Source organism: Setaria viridis, chromosome 6 (assembly GCF_005286985.2).
Source record: "Setaria viridis chromosome 6, Setaria_viridis_v4.0, whole genome shotgun sequence".
Taxonomy (NCBI): Eukaryota; Viridiplantae; Streptophyta; class Magnoliopsida; order Poales; family Poaceae; genus Setaria; species Setaria viridis.
This window is the reverse complement of record NC_048268.2, coordinates 6,683,598-6,705,543: the sequence shown is the minus strand read 5'-3', so window position 1 is coordinate 6,705,543 and position 21,946 is coordinate 6,683,598. Positions and strand designations below refer to the sequence as shown.

The 21,946-nt window shown below is 46.1% G+C and overlaps 2 protein-coding genes and 2 pseudogenes across 2 annotated transcripts; 2 read left to right on the top strand and 2 right to left on the bottom strand.

Moving 5' to 3' along the window:
• Window positions 1–71: 71 nt before the first annotated feature.
• Window positions 72–2,356, bottom strand: LOC117860963 (large ribosomal subunit protein uL10). The gene is made up of 4 exons (XM_034744407.2): window positions 1,880–2,356; window positions 974–1,072; window positions 499–891; window positions 72–400 (listed from the first exon to the last, which is right to left on the bottom strand). Exons 1-4 carry the CDS (start codon window positions 2,204–2,206, stop codon window positions 260–262), a joined length of 960 nt encoding a protein of 319 aa, XP_034600298.1. The 5' UTR covers window positions 2,207–2,356; the 3' UTR covers window positions 72–259.
• Window positions 2,357–3,182: 826 nt separating this feature from the next.
• LOC117861697 (respiratory burst oxidase homolog protein B-like) lies at window positions 3,183–7,585 on the top strand (annotated as a pseudogene).
• Window positions 7,586–9,021: 1,436 nt separating this feature from the next.
• Window positions 9,022–14,188, bottom strand: LOC117860830 (BTB/POZ domain-containing protein At1g30440). The gene is made up of 5 exons (XM_034744216.2): window positions 13,758–14,188; window positions 13,230–13,628; window positions 11,958–12,027; window positions 10,619–11,845; window positions 9,022–9,778 (listed from the first exon to the last, which is right to left on the bottom strand). The coding sequence occupies exons 2-5, from the start codon at window positions 13,286–13,288 to the stop codon at window positions 9,173–9,175; spliced, it is 1,962 nt and encodes a 653-aa protein (XP_034600107.1). The 5' UTR covers window positions 13,289–13,628; window positions 13,758–14,188; the 3' UTR covers window positions 9,022–9,172.
• Window positions 14,189–14,442: 254 nt separating this feature from the next.
• On the top strand, window positions 14,443–21,839 carry LOC140223164 (uncharacterized; annotated as a pseudogene).
• The last annotated feature ends 107 nt before the right edge of the window (window positions 21,840–21,946 follow it).

Genomic DNA, 21,946 nt, shown 5'->3' with positions numbered 1-21,946 from the left:
TGTTGCTTTGCCTGTCAATCTTGCCAATTTAAAAGGTCATCGATGTCAAGGATGACACAGACACAAACAAATAGGACACGGGCAAATGCTTAACATAACCAGATTCCCATCGTCGATTACACACTACTAGAGACACAACTGAGTTCTTTGTCTACTAATAAAAAACATGATTCGCTAACTGATAAGATGACAATACTTTGGTGGCGCTGTAATAAGAGAAAGCCTAAAGTCGCAGCAGCGTAGACGGATGTGAGCAGCTCTAGTCGTCGAACAGGCTGAAGCCCATCTCCTCGTCCGACTCCTCGGCAGGCTCAGGCGCCTTCTCTTCTTCCTTGGGAGCAGCAGCCGCGCCAGAGCCCGCAGCAGCAACAGGGGCAGCAACGGCGAACTTGCTCGGATCCTGCAAGCCAAAAGCATCACAAGATTAGGACCGGCTTAAACACTTGCAAAAATACAATAATCGCTGGCATACTCTCTCTGCTGCACGAAGAGGATTACCTTGAGGTACTCCTTGATCTTGTCGGCATGCGGGTACGAGTAGTCTGTCTCCACAGCAACGGCAAGCACGTTCTTGTACCCATTGATGAACATGTGGGGGGCAGCAGCAAGGGTCGGGTACGAGAGCGCCAGGGAAAGAGAGGCAACCATGGAGACACCAGTGGCAAACTTCTCAACCAGGTCGTCCTCAGTCAGGTCGAGCACCTCAGGGCTGAAGACAGACCCGTCCTCGTAGACATTGACGATCTGAAGACCATACGAGAAGGGGCGGATACCCAGCTTGGCAAGCAGGGCAGACTCGGATGAGCCCACCTTGTCACCCTTCTTGATCAGCTCCACAGGGGTGATGATTTCCACAGTACCCTTGTTAATCTTGGTGGGGATGTTGAGCACCTGGAACAAACAATAGGTTTGAAATTCTGATGTTGGTACTTCCAGCATACTGTTACAGAGATGTATTTCCTCCAATGCTCACCTGGAAGAAAGAGGTCTGGGAGGGATCCAGACCAGTGTTGCCAGGGGGGACAACAACATCCACAGGAGCAACCAGACCAACACGAGCAGGAGCGCCAACCTGTATTATGGCAAAATAAAACACAGTCAGAACAAATTGACATGATGGATTCTACAAGAATTACCGATGTTCTTATTAAGCTTCTTTTATACAGCAATAATGTATCTGAGACAAGAAAAACAATGAAGTGCAATGTACATACTTCAACATGTGTTATAGATTGATGAACCTCAAAATACTATGCATCATAAACAAGAATGCCACTTGACATGCCTCTTCTCAATATTTTAATGAGAAAACTGTTATTTTCAATGTATTAACAGACAGTCCAATATTAATTTTGATCTACTACGAACAGTAGCCACAAGCCCTACAACATTAGTGACAGAGCAATGCAACAGATAACAGAACATACAACTTTTTCAGAGTACAAACTTTTACAGCCAACTAAATACCTGTTTCAAAGCAGATAACCACCCAAATTCACAAAGAAGAATAGTAAGCACCATATACCTAACAAGATAGTATTCTGAATCTGCAACCCCCAAACATCCCAACAACCCAAATCTGCTACAAAAATGCAATGTACAAGTAACCTACTAGCACATATCAGTGCATCTTAATTGACAAGCAGCCACAGGCAGCACAGATTGAACTATGAACATCACATCAATAAACTAGGTGTGATGTATATATAAAAAAAACTGGTGATGTGAATTTGGATCTACTGTGTGACAAGAATCCACAAGCATCGGACAAGAGACAAACAGCATACAGAACAGTAGAAAATCGCGCAGTTTCTGAATCGCCCAATCCACCATATTCAGAACAACAAAATCGCACGCGAGGGGAGAAAATCCAATTCACCTTGTACTTGGCAACCTCCTCGCGGACCTCCTTGAGGTCACCCTTGGTGAAGATGAGGCCGACGTTCCCGACAAGGAGGTCCATGAGCGGGTCGAAGGTGTGGTTCCCGGTCTTGTCGGCGTACGCCTTGATGCAGCGCCTGATGAGCGTGTTCTTCCCCATGAGCACCACCGAGTCGCCCCTGAGGCCGCGGCGGATGTCCTGGAGCTGCTTGGAGCCGACGTTGTCAGCGAGGGCGATGAGCACCTTGGTGTACTCGTCCAGCAGGCTGCACAGCTTGCGGTCGTACGCCTGCTTCTTCTCCGCCTTGGTACGCTTGATCGCCATCGCTGCTGCAGGGGGTGGGGGAGACGAGACCTAACCCTAGGGGATGGTGGAGGTGGGGATGCGAGGAGGAGGACCAAGCCTTCGAGGAAGAGGAAGGGCGAGGCGGGCGGCGGCGGCGTCGCTTTAACCTAGCGGAGGAGGGGCGGCTGGCCGTGGGTTTCTATAGGGGAGGGATGGGGAGGCTGGGGGCGGGCGCGATAGGGTTTGTTAGTGGGCTGCTGTGGGTGGGCTGTTGCAGTTGGGCCGGGAGGCAAGGCAACTGAGTAGTTGGGCCTTAAGATGGACATCATTATTGAATATTGAGGCAACTGATTTAACTAAAAATTACGAAATTTCTCAACAACACAGGGTGTTAACTTTTTTTTTATGTCATAGAGCGCAACTACGTGGTTCCATCGTCTGCTACTAGTAAATGTTTACTCTCAAAGGATGCCTGGGGCTGAACCGCTGCTAGTAAAATACATGTGCCTCATCCCTCAGTTCGAAATTAGCAATAATGCACTTTTTGGCTCCCAGAACCTCAGTGCTTAGCGTTTGTTTGCACCTAACCCCGCTCCAAATAAAGCTCTTGCTGCTCACTCTGCGGCCACCATTCCCTGCGTTTCGACTTCTGAATTCTGACCGTGTGTTCCCGTCAGCTCTGGTGGCTGCTCCAGCGGTGGAGTTGTTGCTGGCCTGCATTCCTAAGGTTTTCTTTTCTTTACCTTTTTCCATAGAGATGAACTTATCCTTGGCAAAACTTCAGCAGGATGTATACCCCTTCCTCTTGTTTTTGCTTTACTTGACTGATTGTATATGCATAGACGAGAAAGAGACATTCTGTAGCTTCCAAGAAATGTATTGTAGTTGTACTAAACTACTAACTAGATTTTACTTGGGTACTTATTGCAAGGTTTTCTCCTATTTTCATCCTGGTTGCTAACTTATCCTTTGATCAGATAACAAGAAGAACTTGTCCGGAGCAGTAGCGAAGAATATGGCAGGCACTGAAGCTGCTACAGACCTGGGCATGAGTTCAAGGAGGTCACAAGAACATGATGATGAGATTGTGGAGGTCGCCCTTGATGTACAGCGTGATTTATTGGCAACCGAAGATGTCAGGGCAGTCGATGAGAGTGAACCGGGGCAATTTGTCATCACTTGGGTCACCTTCGTCATCAGGGAGTGGCAATCTCATGTCAAAGTTAACGCAGGTGACAAATGGGCTAAAGGAAGCTCATGAACTCGAGGAAGAAGGTGCCACAGGCACAATTGGGAAAGAACATTTGGAAGAGGTTGGACAGAAGCCTGTTGCTGTAGCGCTGAAGGGCCTGCAGCTTGTGACTGCGATAGTTGGCCATGCTGATTGGGCTGCAGTGGAGCAACGATTCAACCAGATACAGGTTGATGGAATGCTGCCTCGTTCAAAATTTGGGGAATGCATAGGTAATTTCAGCAGTACTGTAGTGAATTTGTATCTCCATACAGTTATTTGAATTTGAAAAATGCTAATACAAGAGTTGCTTTGGATTGTGCAGGGATGGAGGAAGGATCCGAATCCGATGACTTTTCAGTGCAAGTGTTTGATTCATTATCAAGGAAGAGAGGGATGGTGCCACAAGCGCTGACTAAGGATGAGCTGAAAGATTTCTGGGAGCAACTCAGTGATCAGTGCACGATCTTCACAGGTATCACTTTTCACGATACCTAAACTTAAAAGGTGGAATAGCGATTTTCGAACCATTTCCTATAAGAGAATGGTTTCCATTACTTTGAGAAATGGATTCTATATCAAACTATAGCTATTGCATTAAAGAAGAAACTAATAGAAGTCGAAGACGCGGAATGGTAGTGAATAGAGAAAAGATTCTTCTGATTTTCTTGTTCCTGGAAATATTCTATCTATCTCCTAGACGCCGTAGAGAATTGAGAATTTTCATGTCTTTCAATTCTCGTACTCGTAATTGGAAAGTACTCGTAATTGGAAAGTTACGGAAGGAGATCCATATCTTAAAAACAATCAAGCAAACCCATTGTAAAAAACTTACATTTACTCTTTCTGAGTTCAACAATTTCATATTGCACTTTACATTTGTTATTTTTCTGTTCAGGGTTTTCAAGGATGCTGATGGGAGGATCACATTAGGGGAGGTTAAGGAGGTATGTCAGAAGGCTCGGATTTAAAATATAATATGTTCATGCTGTACATAATTAGGTGCTAAACAAGTGATAATATGCTCTTGCAGATTATTGCATTTGGTGCATCAGCAAACAAACCTCCCATATTAGAGGAACTAGCTGATGAGTACACAACACTCATTATGGAAGAACTTGACCCCGACAACCTGCGATACATCAAGGTCTGTCCATCACTAACCCATGCCAAACCATTAACAGCTCGAGGATCTGAAGGCACTTTTGCTGCAGTCATCATCTCGAGCTGCTGCAAGATCAACTACCCATAGCTTGGAACTTAGTAAAGCTCCTAGCATGAAGCCTGCATCAAACAAGGACACTAGCAACTGGCAAAAGTTCACGTACTTCCTTGAGGAGAACTGGCAGCGCATTTGGGTTATGACTCTCTGGCTCTCAATCTGCATTGGCCTTTTCATTTGAAAGTTCATCCAATACCGTAATCGAGCTGTGTTTCACATCATGGGCTACTGTGTGAGCACTGCAAAAGGTGGTGCGGAGATCCTCAAATTCAATATGGCCCTGGTTCTTCTTCCTGTCTGCCGAAATACAATCACCTTGATTCGATCAAAGACAAAGATCGGAGCTGCTGTGCCCTTCAATGACAACATAAACTTCCATAAGGTAAAACTATACGTGTGCAGTTACATTATGATAGATAATTCTGCAATAATCATGCTGTGAGCTACACATGCTAAGATGGATGTTAATTACATTATGTAATATGTGTGCAGTTATTGTGCAGATAATAGCAGTAGGTGTTGCAGTAGGTGTTGGTCTGCATGCAGGTCCTCACCTTACATGTAATTTTCCTTGGCTGCTCCATGCGAGTGAGGCTACCTATGAACCAATGAAGCCTTTCTTTGGAGACAGAAGACCGTCAAATTCTGGTGGTTTGTGAAGGGAACTGAAGGCTGGACAGGTGTGGTCATGGTCCTACTTATGACTATAGCTTTTGTATTAGCCCATCCATGGTTTCGGCGTAACAAGCTCGATGATTCCAATCCCCTCAAGAAAATGACTGGCTTCGATACCTTTTGGTTTACACACCACTTATTCGTTATTGTGTATGCTCTGCTCATTGTCCATGGAGTCTCCTTATTTCTAAGCAGGAAATGGTACAAGAAAACGGTAAATATCTGTACCTCATAGCCAGAAAAAATTCTTTTCTGAAATTTAAAAATTACAGAGCAATTGTACCATTGCAGACTTGGATGTACCTCGCTGTTCCTGGGCTCTTGTATGTAAGTGAGCGCATTCTTCGTCTGTATAGGAGACATAATGCTGTTAGGATTAAGAAGGTACCAAATATTCTATCCCTTAGGTTTTGCCATGTATTTTCCAACTTGCATATGGTAAGAACAAAAGAAAATTTCAGTTAGTGGGTGGTGTGCATGTGCTGTATTTTTTTCATGATACAAAGAAACCATCTTACTCTGTAGCATTTTCATTTTCTTTCTAAGAAGTCATTTTTTAAGAGTTCTTTTATGGTACACAATACTACTACTTAGTAGTGTATATATAGTATACAATTACTACATTGTAAAAAGTGATATTTCAAATGGAATGTTCTTTTAAATATTATGCTAGTGTTAAAAATAAAATTAGTGATGCCATTTGTGTTCTTTTACCATGATATCTTTATACTACCTACACTACTCATGTATACTGCTCATACCACATGTGAAGGTTTGAGTAGTATACAATTAATCTTGACAGTCGGATGTTTTTATACTAGTCATTTTCGAACACTAGTACATCCTAGTATTGTGTACAGTAAAAAAGCTCTTTTTAAAAGTTTGGTTTTTCCATTTTTACTTCTAATTTTGTGCGCCCACAGTAGGCTGTAATATATCCAGGGAATGGTTTGGCTCTCCATATGAAGCCACGTGGATTCAGATATCAGATTGGGCAATGTCTTCATAAACTGCCCTGCTGTGGCTCGATTTGAATGGTAGCCAATTACGCCCTTCCTCTATGAAAATGATGTAACTCAACTATGTGATCAGCAGATGATGCCTAAAGTGGACAATTCGGTTCTCTTGCAGGCACCCATTTTCCTTTACATCCGCCCTAGGAGATCGTTCTGTTAGTGTCCACATCCGCACAAAGGCTGATTGGACTAAACGGCTTAAGGATGACTTCGTCAAGGTAATTTGGCTCCTAGGTTTTAAATCAATAGTACTTTTGACGAAATAGCATTGTTTTCTTGAATCACTGGTGCAACAAATATTGTGGTTAAAGTTTGAGAAAAAAGTTAACAGTGTTGCACCTATATATTTAAGAACTGCCGGCCTCCAATTGATGGAAAAAGTGGGCTCCTTAGAGCTGACTTTTCCAAGGGGAAGAGCAACGCGAGGTGAAAAAAAAATACTTTGATTTGTTTCGAAAATGTAGTACAGTAAAAAAAATACATTTCTTACATTCATCTGATCAAGAATCTTGACATGCTCTAGCTGCCCAAAACTCTTCATGGATGGACCATATGATGCTCCGGCGCAAGACTACCGGGAGTACGATGTGGTCCTGCTCATCGGGCTTGGCATTGGAGCAACTCCATTGATCAGCATTATAAAGGATGTGCTTAACCAAATCAAGCGGGGGAGATCCGTTGCCGAGGCCAAGAAGAGGCCCTTCATGACAAAGAAGGCCTACTTGTACTGGGCGACCAGAGAAACAGGATCCTTCCAATGGTTTCGTAGGGTTATGGACAAAGTGGCTAAGAAGGACAAGATGGAGTGCTTGAACTCCACATCTACTACACGAGTACCGTGTACGAGGGAGACGTCACCTTCTCTAGAGCTAGCATCAAGATGCACTTTGGACGGCCCGAGTGGCCAGACGTCTTCAAACATGTTGCAGAGAACCATGAGAACCAACGCATCGGTATGTCATCTTGCAATCGTATTATTGAAGTATTAGGAACGTCAATTGACTTCATCACCTACTTAACATCTGAATCCAATTCAGGAGTTTTCTACCGTGGTGAACCCCGCCCGATGACAGATATACGGAACTTGTCAACAGATTTCAACCAAAAGACGAACACGAAGTTTGAGTTCCACAAGGAGAACTTCTAATGGCACAGCTACCTGGGGAAGCTGGGGTGCGCGCTAGGATTAGTGGGCTGCGACGGGTGTGCATGGTTCAGCCACTTTTCCATTATTGAGAAAATATTCAAGGGAGAGTTTTCCATGTTTCAGCCACTTTTTCTGAACAGCAGAAACAATAATCCAGCTAGTTATTTAGCCATCAAGAATCAACTGGAATTCTTTTTTGTTCCTGTCAGTTTTTTTATTTTTTGAATGTTTTTTTGGTTAATACAGTTTTTTTTATGCGGCACATGATCATATTGTAAGGAGAATTTTTTGTTTCATGGGCGGATTATATAATTTGGTCTATATGTGCTAGATTATATAATCCAGATTATTATAAGCTGGAAAGAATAGCTGTAGAGGTGTTTGGCAACCTAGATTACTGGAGGTTTAGATTATTGATTTGGAATATTTATTCTCTAAAATGTCCTCGTTGCTACCGTATCTCTACGTACTTCACTTGCTTCTGCTGCTAGCTGCACGTTGTGCTTGCTGCTGCCGTTCAAGGACTGTGCCCTTGCACATCTAAACTAGTTGCGGAAATCATCAACATATAAACCTAAATGTCAAATGCCTAACCTCCGGGTTAACCTTTTATGTGAAGCGAGCATAAAAACATAATTAAGCGGGATTGGTGCGAGTGTGTGTTTTACTCAGTACACGAGCAAGGCTGAGCCATATTTTGTACCGGAGCGTTACATATGTCATTGAAACTTAATGTATTACTACTAAGGGTTCTCATACTATCAATGGCATTATTAGGAGAATATCAGTGATTAATTAAGCGCGGTACAGAAGGTATCGCATACTTTGTTGTTACCTATCTATAATCAAAATTTCCCTTACAAAACAATCTATCTATAATCAGATCATAGCTAGGGCATCTGCCGGTATGTGTAGTATATCATGAAATCGTTAAGCCACAGTTTGTAGCTAGTCTGAAGATCATAAGACAGTCAAGATTGAAAAAAAAAACCATACGACACTTTCTATTCTACAGCAATAATCAAATTCCAATCTACTAACCTTTTCACTGCTTGGCCGTTTTTCCATCTGGCACGGGATTGATCTCTTGGGGCCTGGGGCTGCCTGCTTCTCTGCAATCTCGTTGATGGAGCAGCCGTGGCTGCAAGCACCCCTTTCCACTCGGCTTCCCTCCAGAGTTCCGAACCTCCCTTCCCTTGCCGCCTAGGGTTCCGCCGCCTTCGTCGGCCATCTCTCGACCTGGCACCCGACGATCGCCGCCTTCGATTCTAGAAGACGATGCGGGGACGGGGGGGATAGATGGGCTGCGCTTGAAGCCGCAGCGGGGCCAAGGCAACTAGGCCCACGTAAGCGGAAGGCAACAAACAAATTAGCCCGTGAGCAATTTCGAGCAAATGTAATTTAAATCAGAGCTCTTTTTGAATTTTGTACAAGAGTTAGTTTGGAAATTAGTAATTTCACTGGAATTTCGCAGGAAAATCTTTTGAAATTCATGGACATTCCTCCAATGAGGTATCCGAATATCCAAGCACTGCTGCAGGAAGGATGTGAAAACGGCTGGCATGCAAAAATCCAATGACTATTAAGATGGAACAAAAGATGCTGACAGTGCTATTCATTTTCACCGAGCAAAAGTCAGAAACTTTAGCACAAGATGGATATTTCAGCAGGCTTTCAGTTCATCCTGGGTCTGTACTATATGCATGTAGAATATCTAACAGGTTGACAGGTTCATCTTGTGCTTCCTGAGCTTCAGCTGCGGCGCACCCTCACCGCCGGCACCACCCTTCACCACGGCCACCTTATCCTCGCTCTCCGTCGCCGGCGTCTTTGACGTCTCTGGAGCAGTGTCCTTGTCCTTGGTGCTGCAAACCTGCGGCTTGGCGGTGAGCGCGAACGGGAACCTGTTCTTGCCGACGCTCTTGCTGCGGCCGAGCCGCTCGATGTCCTGCCGCATGGTGGAGCACTCCTTCTCAAGCTCGGCCACCCGCTGCTTCATGCTGTCCATGCCTTCCCGCAGGGTCTGGTTCTCCCTGGCGGCCAGGGGCCAGCCAGCGCCGCCACCGCGGTGGTGCTCGCCAGAGACAGGCATGCCGCCGAGCTGCCGCGAGATGCCTCCATCGAGGGGCTCGGAGATCATGAGGCATTCGGCGATGGAGCTCCGCAGCTGGAGCTGCTCGAAGAAGAGCACCTGCACGATGATGCGGAGCGGGAGGCGCTCGTTCTGTGCCGCATGGGTGCAGGCCTCCAGGGACAGCTTCTGGCAGTCCATCACCCGGCAGAGCTCTTCCTTGTCTGATTCAGAGAGATATGGATGGGCCTATCAACGAAAACAATGCAAAGTGAACTGTGAGCAGTTTCAACAGGAGCATGAACAGTTTATCGCAAGAAGATGGCACACCAACAGCACTAATTACATATGGTTGGCTTGACAACTTCATTGATGGTGATGGAAAATAAAAGCAGTAGCAGCCAACATACATGTGTCAATCATACAAAGCGCCAATCATTTTTTGTCAAATACAAGCAAGATAAATATCTGTCATAAGGATAATGGACAATGGAAAATGCAGTAGCAATCTCAGAATGACAGGTGATAGCATTAATGGCTATATATTGATCGGTGGGATACAAATATTATGCCATAAGCAACATCACAGTGCAGCAAAACTAAAAATTCATTAACCTACACAACTAGGGAAAAAGGCTACACATACGTCCACTACATAACTGTTGGAAATATTTGGAGGTGGTCGAAAGGAAAAGAAATGTGCAGAGAGAAAAACGGGAGGGATAAGTAGCGCCCAACTCGGACTCCTCTCGCGCGGCCACCTTGCGCCTTGATCGCCCGAAGGCTGCCGCCGCACCACCATTGCCGTCACTGGACAGACGAGGTGGAGACCTGAAGGAAGGCGGGATCTACTCCGAGCCAGTACACCTACGGCACCCATCATCCCGGCCTCGTCCACGACTCTAATGGCCGGATCGTCACAAGCTGTGGCTGCTGGTTGTGATTCTAACCCTTTTCTGAGTGGTGTTCATGTTTTAGATGCTAAAGATCCTGTTTTAGATGCTAAAGATCCTGTTTTAGATTAAGCTGAGTAATGTAGTTTCCTCACGTGTTAATGGAGAGAAAAAGGCAGAAATAAAATAATGTTACCTTGAGATATATGTCGATAGCACGATAAAGTCCGTCATCTATCGGGCGGGCATAGTCGGGTATAGCAGCAGCCAAAGACCGGAATTTTGGCAGCTTCAAGTTCTCGTCTGGTGCAACTTCAGCCAGATAACCATCAATCAACTTAGCAACCATAGTTATCGGCATTAAAGATGGTGAAGCTAAGATTTGCCCATCTTCACCAAGGCCAGGGGAAGCCCCACCAGTTTCTTGGTCCATTGCCAAGAAATGGTCTACAATCCTCTGCACACAGTCCACATCATATAGTATTTCTACAGACTCGGAGATATTTGGTATCAAAAGGTCTTCCAAACTGGCCTTGTCTAGCTGCATACCTATCCGTCTCTCCAAGTTGGACAAGCAGGAGGGGCTGGCTTTCAGAAAGATCGCTGTGCGCAGAAGGCCAAACAGTAGCTTGCAAGATGTTACACCTCTTTGGAAAGGCAGCAGTCTATCGATCTCCTCAAGAAGATACTTCTGGTCATCTTCAGAAGGGATGGATGTTAAGGATGTCATAGAAAGACAGTTGCTGACATCACTGATGCTTTTACGCCGATTCAAACCAGGCAAACGCCTTTTGGCATAATGATTAAGGGATCCAACGATAATCTCCTGACTGATGCCCCTGTATTCCATGGCTGAGATGAGTTTTTTGTATAACGGAAGGCTTAAGCATGAGACATCATCATACCACCAATCTGGGCTGCTATTTCTGGGCCTTGCTCCAGTGCTAATACCATTCCACAAGAGGCTCCCTCCAGGACTCTGCATGGGGCCTCCATACTGGGCTACTGGCCAACCAAATAGATCAGGATCACTGCATGATCTAGTTGCAATGGAGTCTACACACCTCTTTATGATTTGCAATCTTTCAGCAATATCAAGGACGTCATCACAAGTTTGAAGTGCCTTGACTGAATCTTTCCAGCTCCTGAGGACTGTTTGGGTAAGGAAGTTCTCTGTCTGTGCGATCAAATTTCCTTCAGACATCTCTTCTGTCATTTCAAGATAATCAGCAGCACAACGAAGGTGTACGACATTGGAGGCAGTCATTTCAAACTTTACACCATAGCAAAACTTAGCAGCTAGTTCAAAAGCCTTTGCTCCACCAGGAATATCAGATAGATCAATGACCCAACTGTCTTCCCCCTTATCAATTTTCTCCCTGATACACCTCTCCAACAGGTCACTTTTTGATAACAGGGGAAACTGAAATTGCCACCAAAATTCAAAGAAATGAGAAAACCAGTTGTGCAAATGCTAACAAAAAATGGTGTGAAACAAAGAAACAGCTGTGTGAATCATTATGGCGAAAATTTACCTTGTGAAGATGGAAAGACTGCTCCCCAACTACCACACTTATATCACTAGGAAGACCAGATGTGCAATACCTGCATAATGGACATATCTGCTATAAGTAATTTTCCCTTTGGATAACTCAATTTATAGTAAAACATTTATTTGGACAACTTTAACAGATAGACATGCATGAAAACTAGTAGAGAACTCATAAAAGATAATTTTCTTGCCAGTCCTAAGAAGGATCCACAATAGACATCATGTCATGGTACCCCTGGACATGGAACATCTATAGAGTTGTGAGTTTTCGACCTTGAGTTAATTGATATGTACAGTTGCTATTTACAAACATTGAGGCAACAGTCACATTAGTTCTTTTCTCCTCCTCCAAATAGTCAGTTCTGAATTATAGATTTGTCCAACAAAAGATCGTTCTTAAAGGTTTAGGCATCGGACTAGCTACTGCAATATGTTATCTCAAGTATCAGACTTGCAGTAGTGTATTTACAAACTGCAGGGCCAGTATGGCAGTATCTGCCACGGAGTACTCAATATAATGTGGTAACAGGGCACAGTGTGAAGAAATAAATTTGGTTAATTTAGTGTTCACCATGTGCATACTTACAAGTATGAACATAAGTCGAGCCCCAAAAGTCAAGAGAAACAATTATTGCACACAAAAGGGGAAATCAGAGCTGTAAATACTAAATCAAGGACAAGATCTTCTGCACTGTACACGTCCTATCTACCCACCAATGCCTTCACCTCAATAACTTCAAAAAAGCAGTACAACAAAATGTAGGCATTCATAAATAGATCAAATTTCGCTGCGCATAGAGCACATCAAAATGGAAATCTTGGCATATTTATATTAACAGGCTGTCTTTTCACCAATCGATCACTAGTTCACTACTTCACAAGGCCGTCCAGAAAGGTGTATCAGCTAAAAACAAACAACAAAGTTGTAGTCTTATAGCTGGCTCCCATCTCTTGATCAAAGCCATCCATCAGGAATTAATTAGTATATTATAATGGGAGCCCCAGATGAAGCCAACAGGAAGAGGTTTTGGCAGCGGATGTACGGGAGCTTCTAGTATCATGCATGGCAACTTTCATTCGGCCCATAGACAAATACTAGTGGTCTATGCGGCCTTAGGTATAATAATTGTATCAACGAATTAGTCAATTAAGCACTGCACAAACTAGAATGTAGGCCAAGTCTAAAAAGATGCATGATTGTGCAGATTAGGAGTGGCAAGGCAACATGGTAGGGAAAGCGTGGAGCAGCACATACCATTCCTGTCCTTGCTTCCTGAACACATCTGCTCTGGATCCCAGCTTCTGGCACGCCATCTCGGAGCGGTTCGGCTGCTGCTTCCAAGGACCAGTACAGACTACAGAGGACACCACACTACATCAATGAGCCAGCCGCTGGGTTCCTTGAGATCGAAGGCAGCAAGGTTGCAGCTTTCTTTTTCTTTAATTTTTTTTCCACGCGACTTGAGCCGAACTCTCCAGAAGAACACTGACGAAGGGCACAGTCAGCTTTCCCCCAGCCAACTCTCCAGACTGGAAGCCGCGGCGAAGCGAAGAACGCGCGGTGGAGCGTCAGAAGGCGACGCTGAAGATCCGCCAGATGACGCGGAACAGCCACACGAAGTTGCACATCCGCAGGCGGGAGAGCTTCCGAGTTCTGATCCAGAACAAGAGAGGAAATCGGTGAGAACTCGAGAAACCCGCACGCCAAAAAAGCGAACTTTGGGAAGGGAGAAAGAGAAAGAGAGAGAGAGAGAGGGAGAGGGGGGGGAAATTCGTGGCATACCTAAACCGCAGCGGAATCACTGTTCAGACCACCGCCGTCCCAAGAACCCCCTCGCCTCCCCTGGCGGCGGCGGAGGCGGCTCCAATTGAGCCGGCAAGATCCAGACTTTGCGCGGGAACCGGAAAGGCAAGAAGCCGGCGCGGCGCCCCCTCTAAACCCCCGCCAGCACCGAGACAGAGGAGGAGGAGGAGGAGGAAGGAGAAACCCCCTGAACCCGTGAGGAGGAGGATTAGGGAAGAGGAGGACTGGAGGAGACTTCTTGTTTGTTTATGGAAGGAGAGGTGAGGAGGGGTACAAGGAAGGAAGGGAATGGAATGTTGTGGGCGCAGGAGCATCCAAGAACATTCCGTTCTATGGCGTGGTGCGGCGCGGCTTCACGGTTTTCTATGGGAAGAAACAGAGGACAGGGGAGGAGGTGGTGTGTGTGTGTGTGGGGGGGGGGGGGGGGGGGGGGGGGGGGGGGGGGGATTGGAATGGAAGGAGCAGCTGGAGCTGACTGGAATAGGGGGATCCACTGTTCCCAACTGCTGGCGACGAGGAACGGAAGGTGAAGCGGAGAGAGAGAGAGAGAGGAGGGGGTGCGGGTGGGCCCGAGCCGGCCCCAATCCACTTTGTCGCTGTGCTCCCCCGTCTTTATTTCGGATTCTCACCGCGTCTCCATCCATGGAATGGACAGGCGGCAGCCATGGAGGGAGGAGGGGAAGATGGAGAAAGGGTGGAAGAGCCCGGCCGGCCGGCTGGCCGGGACCTGGTGGTGAGTGGTGGGGCCCACACTGCCTGCTTGGCACCCCCAGCCCAACTGCCGGCTGCCGGTCAGTCAGGTTTGTGTGATCGGTTGCTGGCTGGTGGTTCTGGTTGGAGTTGGGCTCTTTTTTTTCTTTCTGCCGTACAGGTCTTTCATTTGGTTGTAGACTTGTGGTCTTCTGATCGTGGACCAGTCCAGCAAATTAGGCGTAGAATGTTCTCGACTTTATATATGCGGGCGATTTTCATTAAAAAAATGTTCCTAAATTTTTAGAATAAAACATTTCTAATATCATGAACATGTTTGGCTCCCAGCCACATAGGGTCTGTTCGCTTCAGTTTATAAGTCGTCTGAAAAGCTGAAACGACTGATTTGTTATGAGAGGAAAATATTGTTTGGTGGCTGATAAGCAAGCTGAAGCGAACAGGCTGATAGCAGGTACACGCCGCCTCACTTGCGGTGGCAAAAACAACGGAAGAAGTGCAGATTCATCGTCAATCAAGCAGGGTGCAAGATTGGTGGAGCCGCCGCACTTGTGGTGTGGCTGCTCGTGGCAGCCCTAATATTTTCCAATCAAGATAGTAAGCATCTCCAGCGTTAAAATTATATCGCTAGAATTAGAATTCTACGTACTGGAATTTTTCCATGTCACCAAATGTATAGCGGAATATATGACTACGACGTTCGTACGTAAGAAGAGAGATAAAAAATAGTCGCCAAACTGACGAACGCATTCCGAAGATGCAAATGCAAAGGAAAAGGCTTTCATTTTGAGTGGGGATTGGGGAATTTGCTTCTTTTGTTGGAGAGCAAAACTAACGGGTGTGCAAGAAACGGCCACCAAACTGACAAAACGACCTTAATTTTGCACCGTTTTCGACGGGAAAAGGACGAATGCAAAATCCTGGAGGGGATCCGAATTCATCGATGAGCGTCGTCGTCGGCAGTGGGCACGGTGATCATCGTAGCACAGCACATGATAGCGTGAAGCTAAAATTTGGCAAGTTATTAAAAAAATTATGTTCCAACAGAGTTGTTAGAGCAACTCCAAGAGAATACTAAAAAATTCTTCCCAAAACTATGTATTGGGGGTTCTTCCAAAAAAAATTTCTTCAAAAAATATATCAGTCCACAGCAAATCGCTAATAAATAGCCCCCAATATTTCAAACACAGGCCACGTCATCGTATTGGGTCCATTGGAAGGGACGCGCGGGCGTGCGGGAATCAGGATTGGGGGAGGAACGCCAACGCTAAAATATACGCGGTGGCAGGCTGTTTTTTAGCGTTGCTAAAAAATTAGGGAAGGTTTAGGTGGACTGTTGGAGTTCATTTTTTCTCTCTTTTTCCTAAAAGAAGATATTGGGGGTAAGATTAGCAGCCTCTTGGAGATGCTCTTATGTAGCTCTCCATCCCATCCGACTTACCAAACTTTCCCTATCACTTGCCAAACAAGTCAATTTGCCTTGCAAAGTGTGGGGCCTACGCGCAGTAATTGCCAGAACAGGGAGCGTAAAATGGAAAGATTGTTGTAGTGCGAAATGGAGAGGATGTTGGAGTGGATGAATAGTGTATATTTTTATAGAGGAACCTAGCTGTTGAAATTTAAAGAGTGGGAAGTGGATAGTCTGTTGAAATGAGAAACTCAGTATGGAGAGAAAATATTTTTCTAACTTGGTGTAAAAATAAATAGATAATATGTCGGAGATGCTCTAGAGCGCCGGAGTTGATTAAGATTAAAGTAGCACTCCTGTCTTTTTGGCTCAAAAGATAGGCTGCTAGTGTCACTCACTGTACATGAGCATGCCCCAGCTGCGCATGCATGATTAAAGATTGGCTGAGCCCCTATGCTTCTAGGCTCACCATGCCTTTGCGAGCTGCTGCCTTGTTTCTGAAGGCAAGAAGATTCTGGCATGTCCGGTACTGCTCTAGCTAGCATCAGAACTGAATGAATGAATTACTGAAGTGAAAGAGCAATTTGCCTTGTTTCTTTTTTCTCCCGGTTGTTTGACACGAGTGCCGGGCTGCCACCAGTGTGACACATTTCGAAACCATCCCAACTGGACACTGTACCTCTAGGGAGCACCTTTTGACCCGGTCCAGCTTTGCACCTCTGGCTCACCACCATGATCGGTTAGGTTTGTCCATAATTCTGTACAAATTGTCAGGACTTGAAAGTTGGGGACAAAAATATGAAGTCATCATGCATATAAAAGTGCTAAACATTAGTACAACCATACTCCACTAGCAGGAATTTGTCAGTGATAGTACAGTAGTGCATTCGATTTAATAAAGTAAAGCTTGATTAACTGATTGCTTAGATATGGCGTGGTCTCCAATAAGCACCTTTTGGTCATGCAATTTTATTTGTTACTTTATATGTAGACGGTGGCAACCATAATCTTTGCAAAAACAATTTCTGTTTGTATTAGCTATATGAAATGTAGAGTCGGTATGCCCACTACTAGCTAGTCGGCTACTCGGCTTAGATCCGGCCGTTGCCGTTCCAATTATCTATTAATAGCAGCTGTCTTGCATTGTGCTATTCGGTATATAGATTGATAGGCTGTTGAGGGAGTGAGAGCACACCTGTTGAGTCTCTCCATCATCATCGACTGGCAGAGCAACAGGTACATCAGACTCTCAACCTCATTCTGCATTTCTACTTGTTTCCTTGAATCAAGTCAAATTTCTATACGCATCAGTTTCATTGATCAGCCGGAGTCAGAGGCGATATGCATATGAACGCATGTGCTATTCAATTTCCTATAGTGGGCATTTTCGTCCTTTTCTTTCAGCTATGCTATAATGAATCCATTTTTCTATCTGTACTTTTCTCGAGGAACGAAACTCATGACATGCATGGTGGTCAACTTAGAGCATCTCCAAGAGTTTTTCAAAAAATTCTTCCCCGAAATGAAATATCGGGAGCTAGCAATTTCAAAATTTTATTTCCCGAAAAACATATCAACCCACAGCAGATCGCTAATAACTAGCCCGTAATATTTCAAAACAGGACAGGTCTTCATAATTGTGCTTATTAGTAGGCTGTCCACCTCCCCCTCGCGTCCTCCCTCCCCCTCGCAATCTCCAGCACCGCGCCAGGACCTCTCATCACCCCTGTGTACGGAGGATTTTGCCGCCACCCCTGCTTAAGAAAAGCAGTCCCTGCGATCTCTAACTTCAATTGGAGATTAGTAAAACGGAGTCGCAATGAGTCGACGAAGCTTTCTCATGCATCTCGCGTTGGATTCATCATCGTCGGATGATGAAGGATTGCCTCCGGGGCGGGGGAGGGGGGCAGCCGGAACGCGGGCCCCTGTATTTTTACGGCGAGGAAGGGGTGTTGTTGGAGCGGCAGTTTTTCATTTTCTCCCAAAAGTTTTGAAGGTTTTGAGGGGTCTTTTGGAGTTGCTCTTACAGTTTTACCTTATGACTTATTAGCAATTTGCATCATTTCCTGACTGGCTGGCTATCATCGGTAGTGATTTTTTCCAAATGTTTGATGTGATCTTGCCAAAAAAATTATGCATTTGTGACGGGGGGAGATACCTTTTTGCGTGGATATAATAATTTTAGTGGAAGAGTTCCGGTGTGAGGTGGGGACTGTACCGGCGAAAACAGTGTGTAGAGTTGTGGATGACAACCATAATTTTTTATTTTTGCAAAACAATTCCTGTGTGAGGGGACCGGATCCAAGTATAGATCGATTTGTATATATATTTGCCATATAGAGTCGGTACAAGCTCTCTATCGGTTGTCTGAACCAAGAGATACCCTAAAGCTAAAGCCTGAAGGTACTGCGTTGTCAATTGGCGGGGCAGCCATTGTTTCTTACGTTACCACTGCTCCCTCCGTCCTAAAATACAGATAGTTTTTTAAAGTTAAATTTATTTAACTTTGACAACAACATCTCTAAAAGTAATTTGTTTCAAATAGAAAAGATTACGTAGTTAGTTTCGCGATAAATCTATTAACATCATTTTTATATTATTAGTTTATATGATTATTTCACTATTTATGGTTAAAATTGAAAAAGTTTAACATTAAAAGAAATCTAAATATAACTAGCTATATTCTGGAACGGGGTGAGTAAATCTCAAGCGAGCTAGAGCAGAGTTTAGCAAATCAGTGCTAAATGAAAGCAGGTACATACCACTCTCTGGTTCGTTCGATTCACGGAGCAGCGGGTACATTCTCAACCTCATCCTGACTTCTTTATCCCTTCGATTGAGTCGAAATTTACAGGTTAATATATTTGTGTCTGGCTGTCCTCGACCTATCAGCATGCATTATCCATAGTTATACTAACTTGGGGAAAAGAAATATTTGGATATGGCGTACGTGGTCTCCATAAGTACCTCATGGTTGCTCTATTCGTTAGAACAATATATTAATAAAATAAAATACATTACATTTATGAGATTTAGAAAGTCCTTCCAATGCAAATCTAGGTATATATTATTTAGTGTTTCCGAGCCAAAGATATTTACGAATGACTAATGGAGTAACAATAAAGTTTTCAAATATTTGATGGGATCTTGTAGAAAGAATATAATTTTGGATATGTTTGGTTGCATGTACCATTTGGTTCATGTATGCAATGATCCAAGTTAGATGATTGCACTTTTGTTTGGACGAGTAAATCGTACCAACTCATTAAAGACGAAACCACCCAAATTAATACAAATTTTAGTCAGAGGAGTGAATCACATGATGTAAAAAAATTTGATACCATTTAGGATCATCCATATGCATGTGTTGTTTGGTGCATCCAACCAAACATATCTTATGTGGTGGGAGTAACCATAATTTTTAAGCTGCTATATCTCACCGAGTGAAAATAATGCTTCCCCCACTCGATTTTTTTCAACCATACGATCCGAAATCGATGGCCGAGATCGAACCGGCCTCCTCCACCTTATCCACCCGACTCCCCCCACCTTAGCGCTGTATCCGTTCCTCGGCCTCTTGTCGGGGGCACGCCGGCGCTCGGCGTCCGGCCGGTGGCGGTCGAAGCTCCCCTGGGCGGCGGGGTGGATCCTGTGGGCGGCGTACGTGGCCGCCGAGATAGCCGCGACGAGCGCCCTCAGCAACCTGTCCCTCTGCGGCTCCGATGCGTCGCCGGATGAGCAGCAGGTGATCGTGTTCTGGGCGCCGTTTCTCCTGCTGCACCTCGGCGGGCCGGACAACATGACCGCCTACACTCTCGAGGACAACGTGCTCTCCCTGCGCAAGTGGGCCGAGATGATCCTGCAGATTGCGGTGGTCCTCTATGCCATCTGGAACTACGTATATCGCTCCCACAGCTGGGATCTGCTCGCGGCGTCGGCCATCATGCTCGTCGCCGGCGGCGCAAGGTACGTGGAGAGGACGCGCGCGCTGTGGCGAGCCAACTTGGACAACATGCAGGACGCGAGCAAGAAGCTGGAGCTGGAAGAAGGGTCCGGGTGGTCCCGCTCCACTGATGCCGTCGTGGGATCCACGATCACCAGGATCCAGGGCCGCCGGAACCGGGAGCTTAAGGATGACGAGGCGCTGCTCCTTGCTCAGGATTTGTTCCACATCTGGCGTCATGCCCTGGTGACTCATCCGTCGACCCCCGATCATCTAGCCAGCGCACCAGCATTCTCGCTGGGGTGGGAGAGCATGTGCAAGGTGGTGGAGATGGAGGTCTCCCTCATGTACGATGTCCTCTACACCAAGGCCACCGTGGCGCACACCTGGGCAGGCTACCTCATCCGTCTCCTCTCGCCCCTCGCCACCGCCGCCGCCGCGTCCCTCTTCTGGTTCCACTGCAACAGCAATAATCATGGCCGGCGGATCAGGGGATCTTTCATCGGCCGGGATCACCTAGCTCGTGATGGGCGCCGCCTTCGCCCTCGACGTGGTGTGGCTGCTGAGAGCCCTCGGCTCGACCTGGACGTACGCCTTCCTGAGGAAGGAGGCATGGGGTTGGTTGCAGCACCATGCGCTGTGCGCTGGGAGATGGCACCAGCTCCGCCGCGCCGTCGTCTACCTTGATCCGCTGCGGCTGGTGTTCGGCATCGACCCGGTGGAGCTACAGGAGGTGGTCCGGCACCATCGGGCGGTACAACCTGCTGCACCATGACGGCCATCAGGACATGCTGGGGCAAGGAGGCCCTTCACAGGGGCATGGACATATTCGAAGGGAAAGGACTGCCCAAGTTCGGGCGTGAGTTCGAGGAGGACGTCATCGCGTGGCACATCGCCACCTGCATCTTCCTCTCGCGCATCGCGAGGAAAATACCGGCGGAATCCTCGGCGTACATCGTGGAAGCCATCGAGGTGATGTCGGAGTACCTGATGTTCCTCGTCGCCGTACGCCGGCGGATGCTGCCGGGCCTTGTCCTCCACATCCTGCTCGACAAGACCCGCGACACCTTGGATGATTTCCTGTGGGACAAGGACGGCGAGGGTAAGGGAGCTAGTAGTCGCTACAGCACTGATCCTGCAGCAGGGGACGATAAGGAGAAGCTCGCCACCATCCTGTGGGAGATGGGGAACAACAAGCCACACTGGGCGCTACAGGACGATAGCAAGCTGCTTGTCTCGGATGCAGTCGTGATTGCTGGCGCGCTAGCAAACTGCAGCAAGGACGACCACAAAGTGCCACAGCTGCTGGAGCTCGTCTTCAACGTGTGGGTCGATAAGCTGCTCTACGCGGGCGTCAGGTGCAGCAGGGAGAGCCACGCCAAGCAGCTCAGCGCTGGCGGTGAGCTCACCACCATGTTGTGGGTGACTGTGCAGCATGCCGGCCCATTTCGCATCGGAGAGAAGAAGCCCGGCTACGACGAGGCAGAGAATATATAGAAGGGAGACCGAGAAGAAGAAGAAGCCCGAGACTGAGGAGAAGAAGAAGAAGAAGGAAGAGGAAAGGAAGAAGCCTGAGGAAGAGAAACCACCTGTTGTTGCTACTACCACGTGGGTACCCCCCATGGTTTGCGCCGCCACAGCGGCGGCGGCGGCGGCGGATGACAGACCTTGATGAATCAGAGGAAGCCGACGAATCTGGGATGCCCGCAAGATGAACCTGATGAGGATGCCGAAGAATATGACGTGCCGATCAAGTATGTTACATTGTACTGATGATGCGTTGAATACATGGTGAGCGTTTGCATCTCGTCCATTGAGGGTTGAGTGAAATTGGTAGATCAAATGTACTAACTCACATTGTGTTCTGGATCGACTACAAAGTTGCAATGGTTTGGAAGGAAATATACATCTACTGCCTCTACAGTGTGTTTTACAATTTCTAGCTAGTAGCACTTTTTTTGGAAGGAAATAAATGACCTGAAAGGACCTCATTCAGATTTTACTTTTTATAGGCCATTTCATGTCAGGTATCTTGTTTCCCTTAATACTCCTACTACATAATATTAATGCCAGCAACTTCATACTAAAAATATTTATTTGTAAAAATCA